Raw genomic sequence first — 10592 nt, forward strand, 5'->3', positions numbered from 1 at the left:
ATGATTTAATCTTAAAAATATGACAACAAATAGATGATGGAGCAGAATACGGTAGACACATAGGAAATAAAGACTGCCTTATTTTTAATCCGTGAGTCATCTGTGTAAAAATTCCCCTTTACCCTAAACTCAATTTTAGCAGTTAAGTCCTCCAATCTCAGCACATGTTCTCAGAGTCTAATCTCCCCCAACATTCCACAGATAAATCTGAACTGATTGAATCTTAATTGGTTCTATCTATCTACTGTGTCTCTATATTCTCTCCTAAGCACATTCACACACATAAACAGGGAGAGAGAGAAAGAGAAAGAGAAAGAGAGAGAGAGAGAGAGAGAGAGAGAGAGAGTGTGTGAGAGAGAGAGAGAGAGAGAGACAGAGAGAGACAGAGAGAGAGAGAAAGGAGTGGTGGATAGAGAGAGAGAGAGAGAGAGAGAGAGAGAGAGAGAGAGAGATGAGTGCAGGGCTGTGAGTATTATCTAGGTCACCAACAGCCTCACGGGCGCACACTCACTTAAGACGACCTGACAGCAGACTGCCCCTCCACACACACGCATGCACGAACGCACGCACGCACGCACGCACGCACGCACGCACGCACACACACACACACACGGCCATACATACTTGCACACACGCACACACACTTGCACACACACACACTTGCACAAGGACACACAGACACCCACACCCACACCCACACACGGCCACATACCCACACATGGCCGGCCACACACACACACACACACACACACACACACACACACACACACACACACACACACACACACACACACACACACACACACACACACACACACACACACACACACACACACACACCCACATCCACACGCATCCCCACATGTGCCAACACTGAGTGGGGATGACATCTTTGTCCTGCATGACAACACACTGCTCATCCCCCTCCACCAATCAGCACATGCCACCACCACAGTGGGAGCTCTCTGGCCAATAACAAATATTTATGATGCGGCGCATCACAACATTTAAGCCAATGGAAGAGCCACTGCAGCAAAAACCACGATGCCATAGGCCCAGACAGGCCTTGCAGAGTTAGCTGCGGGGTTAAGATGAGGTGACATTTGCAATGGTGACGCGAACGTGGCGAGACAGCATGGCAATGCGAAGGCTATGCATGTAGACAGCATGGATGCCTGCCATACCCACCCAGAGACATGTACACACACCCACCCTCCTAGTACTCATCCCATAATATATACTGTCAGTACTATGAAGGTGGGGGTGTAATACTATATATATCTGTGGTTTAGATAGGGTTACGATGAGGCGTGCATGTACACTATATACATCTATTGTCTATGTTTGTAACAGCAAGCCAATGTACACTGTTTTTTTAATATAAACTATATGTCTATGGTAGCATGCCAATGTAGGCTACCCTGTTTTTTTATATAAACTGTCTATACAGGTACCTATATGGTTGAGATAGTGTGGCAATGTGCTGCCTATGTACTATATGTCTATTGTGACAACTATGAGGCAGAGAAATGGTTGAGATAGCATGTCAGAGCAAACTGTATAATTGTCTATGGCTGAAATGTCATGGCAATACAGCCTTTACAGTATCTATGGGTGCGTGTGAATATGTGGGGATATTTCAATCACCATTGAATTTAGGAATATAAATATAAATTAATTTAAATTTAGCATTTTATAAAAAAATTTAAATCATTTTTAGAGTTAATCAGGTTTTTTGGCTGGGAAACATTGGGATTTGGGAAAAAAACACAGCTTATCAATTAATCATAAGTTGATCAATATGGTCAATCAACCAACAATTAATTAATTGATGAATGAATGAATTAATGAATGAAGGAATGAATGAATCGAATTAATCAACCATTTTAATCCCTATACGATATACTGTATGTTGTACCCACCCTCGTAGTAGTGGTCCTCCACTGTGATGAGGCGCCCCCTGGTGGCGCGGGTGTGTTCGATGATGGTCTTGGAATCCAGAGGCTTGATGGTGAAGGGGTCGATCACAGTGATGTAGATACGCTCTGTGGGGAAATAGAGACGGGTGTTTATTTAATCATTTTATTTCATTTAAAAATGCAATGTACTGGTTATTTTACAGTTTCTCGTAAGACCAGTCGTAATTTGTTTAATCCACAGTTGTGTTATATTTTTATTTTAGATCAAAAGTGTTTAGCTGAGGGCAAGTGGTGTTCTTTTTGGAGCTTGAAGACATTTTACATATTAAGAGTAATTTTCCAGTTTCAGGCTTTTTTCTTTCAGATGTGGACATCAGAAGTTATTAGAGTGGACTCCACTCCACACGACAAGGGTCATATTTCAAAGTGTGAATTGGCATGGGATGGGAGTTTTGTTGTAGTGGTCACCTATTCCAGCTATTCATGATGTGAAACTGCTCTGAAGGTTGGAATCTGGCAGTCTTTCTGCTCCGAAAATAAGCCAAGTTACCTTCTACTTAAATCTTTTGACAAACATGACCATGATAAATGAGAATATTAGAATACACTTTGATTTACGGTTCCTGTTACTTCAATGAGGTATCATTTATCAAAGTATAGGATATAACATGATGTACTTGAACTGTATCATGGGGTTAGGGTTAGGATTAGGGTTAGGTACATACAGTGTAAATACATTATATTACATCTTGATACATGTAGATGGACTAAAACACAGGAACCGTAAAATAAACTGTTACACTAGCCTGGTTCGCCAGCTTTGCTGGTGTGGTGTGGTGCCAGAACGTGCACTCCAATACGGCAGGGGAGGCACGGCCTCACCAGCCAGACCTGAGAATGATGAGCTGCAGTAAATGTGAATAATAGTAACAATAACAGCTATTGTTTTCGAGCATCTGCACCATAACTACCATTTGAGCAGTATTTAAACAGTTTCACTCATTGTCAATCATTTCCGTGGCCAAAATCATAATATTTGCCCATTTCATGTCAAATTGCTCCGAATACGGTGAATTTGGGGCAACTCTGAACTGGCCTCACCCCGGATTGCGCAATCCCTCGTTAATAAGCTTCAGCGCATGCGCCATTTTGCTCGTTCTGTGAATGCAACCTGGTAATATTGTATTAAACGTTTTTATACACTTAATAGAAGTATGTATGGTGTGCCCTCAATTCCTGATAATGTTCTACTATTTTCTACTTTAGTCAGGGTCATTTTTCCAAAAAGTTGACACCTGAAGGCAAATCATGTTAATTTTCGGCATACAACTGATTTAGGGGTATTCAAGGGTGCTGAATCCAAATCTGCCGTATGCCGGACGCAAAAATGTACCGAAATGCCTCAAACGGGCAAAATCCAATATGGCCGCCGCCACCGTGTTAAAATCCTGCAATCACTTTTCTTTTGGACTAAATGAGGTATGAATTTGAAAATAGCACTTATTTTTATGTTTTCAGACATGGGGAAAGCCATTATGTCATCAGATTTAAGCTCAGATTGGAGGAAAATGCTTATGTCATTGGCTGGCAGCCATTTTAAAAGCAGAGAGCCTCATATTGTCAACATTTTTACTAATCTTTCAAGGTTCACAGAAAAAATGCTCTTTGTCTCTGTGAACACAAATACTACAGAAAACTACACTGAACTGTCTACTTTCACCTGAAAAAAGAAGTTTGTGTCTACCTTTTTCCATTCTTTAGTTATGGGCAGTAGAACATGGGATGACACCACAAAAAAACACTGATTTTTGACCCCAAAATACTGCACTTCTCTCTGCCCATATTTTTGCTTTAAGGACATATTGTCTTTGATAGTGTTCATGTTTGATGTGCAACATTTTCAGGGGGTTTGAAGGGTGCTTAATGCCAATATGATGTATAAATAAATGTATATTCCCATAGTACATCAAAATGAAGGAATCCAATATGGCCGCCGTCACCAGTCTACAGTGTATGTTTCTTTGATTACACAAGGTAAACTCTTAAGTACATTATGTAGCATTAGGTTTTCATACAGGGAGAATTCATTTCCATACTCAGATTTAAGATAGATATCAAAGGAAATTATTTCAGTGTAGTCTGAATTCATATGGATGCCATCACCAGACAAGGTGGACTCTTAATTACATTGTAGCTATAGGTTGTCATACATGGAGAATTCATCTCCATACTCAGATTAAAGATTAGAATCAAAGGACATGATTTCATAGGTTGAATTCATGTTTACAAGTGACAGTTGACTTTCATGTCAATAAGCTGTTCTTTTGAATGAAAATGTTTTCTCTACTTCCACTTTTATTTTAATGCTTATTATAACATGATGCAATATGTCCACCTCAATCCACCTCTTCCATTATGAGACAAATTTACACACATAAGTTTGAATGTGCCTAAATATAATATGCACATCTACATTTTGTGCATTAGAAATTCATTGTTTGCCGAATTTATTGCGGTGCTTACATTATATCTTTGAATGGCGGAAAGGTGAAACGTGGATCAAAACAGTTTATGTTATTGTGAGGAATTTACTTGATATATGTTAACTCATTCCCAACCACTAGGGCTATTAACCTCCTCCTCTCCAGTGATTTGGCAGGACACACAATATCATGCACTGCATGGCACTTTGGCTGTAAATGCAACAAAAGCAAAGTATGACGTTTTGCAATGATCAGTCCTATCGAATTCAGATGTCACATGGTTACATAAAATGCCCCACATTATCAAATCTCTATATTGAGTCAGGCCCACATACCCCTTCCTATCCTCCTGCCAGTCACCGAAGTGGGATGGGTGGTATTGAACTGCCACTTATACATGGGTTCTCATTGTTTATCAACACAATGTTATGAAGAGGGGCAAGACACTGGCAGCCAACCACGTGAGCTATTTTTTTTGACAGACAGCGGTTTCCAACAATCAGAGGCTGAGTTGTGCGTGGCTAGGTTCGCAGTCAGGTTATAAACAAAATTTAGAACCCATGTATTCTCAAGGCACACAAAGACCAGTCCCACCAGGAAATCGCGGGCATTTTCTCAAAAAATCGCGGTCGGAATTGCCAGATGGTGCACGAGGATTTCCAGAAAATCGCGATAAAAGTTGCGGAGCTTCTTACTGTGTTGTTGCGATTTTGTTGCGGTATGAAGTGAAAGGTGCGATTTTTGTTGCGATTTTTAATGTGCTTCCCCATGCTTGAAAGTAAAGGACACTGCCACATTCCAGTCCTCTGGTGTTTTTATATTATTTCCATTTTTATATTATAATTTTGGTTCTTAGGCAAAGCAGGGAAGCTGCCTGGGCGAGTTTTTAGCCAGAATGTCGTCGTGAAAAGTTCCATCTCTTTCATGCTGCCATTACGACACCCTTCATTACAATGCTGTTTATGGCCGTTTGACTCTGTTTTAAATGTCATCACCGTTTCAAATTGTAAGCATACAAACTTCGTATCATGTCGATATCCATTCCTGACTTAAAAAAGTGGATACATAATTAACTATAAGTAGGCGGGCGGAATTGGGCATGTCCACCCAGTTGAAGAGGCTGCGCGACAGGAACTGACTGAAATCCTGGTTAATGTGAGTCGTCTGCTAAACACATAGCCTGCCTGTGTCGGCGTTTAATTTTCAAGCTTGTCAAAAGCAACACAAATAAAAGCAGAGAGAGGGGTCGCTTTCGAAAGAAGGCATAGATAGGTTTTTTTTTGTTCTCCCGCGCCGTCCGGCTGATGATCATCATTCAATGTAACGAGGATGGAGTTCACAGATTTCCTTTTGTGAAGGGTGCTTGCTGAATAATGCTCAGAAATTATATTAATTTTGGTGCTCTTGTGAATATAAAAGACGACGACATTGTTATCTATAAAACACCACGTCGCCTGCAGAACGGAGGTCTCAGGTCAACGATGCTCATATGGGCTACACGTTTTGGCCGGTGATGATGAAAACAGTTATAAAGCCCTGCATGCACTTTCACTGGGACTTCTGGCGAGTCCATCGTTCTCTGGAATGTTTAACTTGACCCTCTGTAGGCTGTAGCCTACTTGAGATCCACCACCATTTTTCCAGCAGAGGTAAAAGTGAAAGTGATGCAATGCTGCGCATGCCATTGAGTCCCAAACTGTTAGGCTTGACTTCTCAAAGGGCATGAAACGGTTTTGCAAATGCAATGCCCTTTGTTGTGTTCACTGATATATTGGTAAAAAATAGCCCACAACAAAACAGAATCGTTCCTCGACAGCACAGCAGCCAGCGTGAGTCAAGTGATTATAAGCATAACGTGATTGGGGACAACGACGGTGGGGACGAGAGCGCAAGCAATATTGCGTGCTGCTTATGACAAGTTCATTTACATAGGCTATTCACAAATATTTTCAGTTTTGTTCAGTTTCATATTAGGCCTACTGGTCTTTTGTAACGTTAAGTAGGCCTATTTAAAATGAGCTAATATTATTTACTGACTGATTGCAGTCATTTTTTGTCGGATATTTTGTCCAGCCACATTTTTGTTTTGCCGGTCATTCATGCATGCAAACGGCCAATGTCCGGCCACAGCCGGCTAACGTGAACCCTGATATCCAGCCATAGCCCAATTTGCGCGAAAGAGATTACTATATCGGCCAGGCACGCACGCAGCTTTCACAATGAAGGATGGAAATTACTCCTTTGTTGTGGACAAGGCATTTGCGCATCTCAATTAGGAGGGAAAATGTTGCCTTCTGTATGTGCACAAGTCAAACACCAAAGTGGTCCAGCAGGTGGACCGCTTTAGAAAAAAAACACACATCTTGTTGTAGGAGCCCTATACTTGGCGTAATGTAGATGACTGTCATGAAGTGTTAATTAGGCTATATATTATGTAGGCCTACCACATTTTAAAAATGTATGCCTATTGGTTATGCCAGACTAGTAGTCATACATTTTCCCTCCTGTGACCATGCGAGCAGACGCGCAATGAGAACATGGCGTTTCCTACATTCCTATTTATTAGTTTTTTTTCCCCCCTCACCGACAACTTTGTACATGCATAGTAAAGTGCTGGGACTGATTGCTAGGTTACTTTTTTATTGTATTTTTTATTGTATTATCTGAAAGGAAGTTTGTCGACGTCAGTGAAGTCAGCGCAACATGGATTGGTTCAAAGTGTTCAAAGTTGCGGAAAATCGTGGTGATTGGTTAAAGTTGCGCTCTCGCGCAGAATTCGCGGTAATTCATTGAAGTTGCGAAAAACGACGCGATCGCAACATCGCGATTTCCTGGGGGGACTGAAAGACATTACAACTTGTGCTTGCCTCATCCAACACTGCATCTGCAAGAAGTGGCATGGAGTACATGAAGTCAAGCAGTTGCTGCAATTCAGCAACTCAAGGAGGGGTGATTAGGAATAGGTTAACTTAGTATACCAAGTAAACAATTTTGGTTAGAGTAGAGGAGGGTGACTGTATGTGCATATATATTTGGTATATATAGGCCTATAAACTGGTATCAGAAGTAGTGTGGAGTCAAGTCTCTTGGCGGAAATACGTAGGATGGTGCGCAAGGTTAATAGAAATGGGCACCCTCCTGTCTTTCTCACAGCACATGAACACAATATTCAAAAAAGGACATTCCAAGTCAGCAAGGACATTCTGATTTTTCATACCTCCTCCTCGTATAACTTAACCCATTGTGTCCTGGAAACACATATAGGTTTTTCAGGATCCTGAGATTTTAGCTGTTTTATTAACTATGTGGGTATGTTAGAGCTGAATGAACACATTACAATGCAAGGGGAGGGTATTGGCTTTTAAATGTAACTCATTTCATGTTTGTATGTGCTTCAGAGGCTGAGACATTGCGGATTTAATAGGAAGAGGGCACCCTTTCCCAAAAAGGGCGTAGGACAAAATGGGTTAATTAGCAGTCCATTTTTGAGTATTGTGTTCATGTGCTGTGAGAAAGACAGGGAAGTGCCCATTTCTGTGCCTAGGCACCTTAAAACTACCACTTGCTCTTCTGCCTGCCATTGGCTCTCTCTCTCCAGCTGAGCACCGTTATTGATACACTGCAGATGTACATTCCAGTATATTTTAACTAGGCCAATTTAAAGTCTATACTTGCACAATTCTACCAACAGAAGATAACAGACAGACTCTCTTTTCCTCCTGCTCCCCTGTTCAGCAGGGCTGGATCCCCACATGGCTGCATGCTGAGCCCCCATCTAAAGTCTATCGGTCCATGACTGCAGCATGGCCAGCAAAAGGGAGTGAAGGTGGCAGCCTGGTGTACAGAAACCGAGGCAAATTTCTCTAGCTCTGAATGAAAAGAAAACCAAAGAGATCATTGCTGCCTTCAGGAGGCACACCTATAGCGAGAATAGACTTCTCTGAACTTCCCAACTTCCCACTGTCACAGAGCTAAAACATTGTCTTGGACATTATCCTGGTTCTGAGTTCTTGGGTCTCTACAGATGTATCATTGGCACTACAGATGTATCATCAAAGTAAGGACCAAAGACTAAAACCACATTTCACACACATGGACTGTCTGACTGTTCATTACAATCTCTTGTTCCCCTGATCTCCTTCCATCCTCCGGTTGTTGTGAAATAATTGATACAGTGCAATGTGTTGAGCTGAATTCTTGCCGTACTACAGAACAAAGGCCAGCCTTGTAATTAATGGTAATAATTGTCAGAGTGGCCATCTCAGCTGAAATATGTACATTAAGCAAGACAATCTATGCAATAACTTTGGATGACTGATGTGCAATACCAGCCTGAGTATGTCCTTTGTGTATATATTCACACACACACACACACACACACACACACAAACACACACACACACACACACACACACACACACACACACACACACACACACACACACACACACACACACACAATGCCACTCCCTTATCTGTACACTCTATTCTATTCTATTCTATTCTATTCTATTCTATTCTATATATTATTCACATCAGTCTGCCTCTTGATCCCCTTTATAGGCCTAGATATACAGTGATCTGAGCACAGCAATTAAACCGGCAAACATGAAGTAATTCCCATTGTACAAAGGATAATATTAGAAAATATTCGATTTCAGACTCTTGTGGTCATTTATTTTTTATGGGTGAAGAGGTGTGGAAACATTCTGTGGTGGTTTGAGGTGGGAACATTTTTCATGGTACAATGCATTAAAAGTGTAATTGAAATAGGGAGAGTTTTAAATACAAATGGTCAATTTATGGAAAAGATAATCTCCTGTTGCAAACATGAATTCAGTCTACACTGAAATAATTTCCTTTGATATCTATCTTAAATCTGAGTATGGAAATTAATTCTCCTTGTATGAAAACCTGATGCTACATAATGTAGGCCTACTTAAGAGTTTACCTTGTGTAATCACTGTAGACTGGTGACGGCGGCCATATTGGATTCCTTCATTTTGATGTACTATGGGAATTAAAGGCATTAAGCACCCTTCAAACCCCCTGAAAATATTGTATATCAAACATGAACACTATCAAAGACAATATGTCCTTAAAGCAAAAATATGGGCAGTGAGAAGTGCAGTATTTTGGGGTCAAAAATCTGTGCTTTTTTGTGGTGTCATCCCATGTTCTACTGCCCATAACTAAAGAATGGAAAAAGGTAGACACAAACTTCTTTTTTCAGGTGAAAGTAGACAGTTCAGTGCAGTTTTCTGTAGTATTTGTGTTCACAGAAACAAAGAGCATTTTTTTCTGTGGATCTTGAAAGATTAGTAAGAATGTTAAAAATCGTTGACAATATGAGGCTCTCTGCTTTTAAAATGGCTGCCAGCCAATGACATAAGCATTTTCCTCCAATCTGAGCTTAAATCTGATGACATAATGGCTTTCCCCATGTCTGAAAACATAAAAATAAGTGCTATTTTCAAATTCATACCTTATTTAGTCCAAAAGAAAAGTGATTGCAGGATTTTAACACGGTGGCGGCGGCCATATTGGATTTTGCCCGTTTTGAGGCATTTCGGTACATTTTTGCGTCCGGCATACGGCAGATTTGGATTCAGCACCCTTGAATACCCCTAAATCAGTTGTATGCCGAAAATTAACATGATTTGCCTTCAGGACCTTAAATAAGCACCTTTTCAGAAATCCTGCCTAGACTACTTGTGATTATCATTTCTTTACTCTGAACGCTTTGGCATAACGCCCACTGAAATATACAGTGGTGAGGCCAGCAGTAGCCTGGCCGCAGACTCCTTCTGGCATTGAGAGTATTGCTGGCCAGTTACGTCATAGCGAATCTGAAGTTCACAATACAGTCAGTCGGTGTTGTTGGCTAGCTTGTTCACTTTGTCTGCTACAAGTGGATTTCATAACGAAACTAAGAGCATTCTCAAAGTTGGATTTCCAAGAGGAAAATATGTGATAAAGAATGGAGGACCGACAGAGCTGAAGGGTTTGCTACTGCAGGGTGACGGGGTCAGAAGGTTATAACTACCCGATCATTTCAAAGTGAGTGGTACAACAGAAACTATTTTTTGTTTCCCCTGTGTCTTGTTTGCAACCGGCGAGAATGTGTGGAAGACCATTCGCATGGAATTGTACGACTTAACAATTTACTAAGGACTAAGGAGCCTCACGA

The 10592-nt window shown here is 41.0% G+C and overlaps 1 protein-coding gene across 1 annotated transcript in view; it reads right to left on the bottom strand.

Moving 5' to 3' along the window:
* tkta (transketolase a) overlaps positions 1 to 10592 on the bottom strand; it is a 36115-nt gene that overhangs the window by 1978 nt on the left and 23545 nt on the right. Inside the window, exon 13 of the mRNA XM_063215327.1 lies at positions 1923 to 2045. Within this exon, the coding sequence (XP_063071397.1) occupies positions 1923 to 2045 (123 nt within the window). The remainder of the gene's footprint in view (positions 1 to 1922; positions 2046 to 10592) is intronic.

The sequence above is a fragment of the Engraulis encrasicolus genome, chromosome 14, assembly GCF_034702125.1.
Source record: "Engraulis encrasicolus isolate BLACKSEA-1 chromosome 14, IST_EnEncr_1.0, whole genome shotgun sequence".
Lineage (NCBI taxonomy): Eukaryota > Metazoa > Chordata > Actinopteri > Clupeiformes > Engraulidae > Engraulis > Engraulis encrasicolus.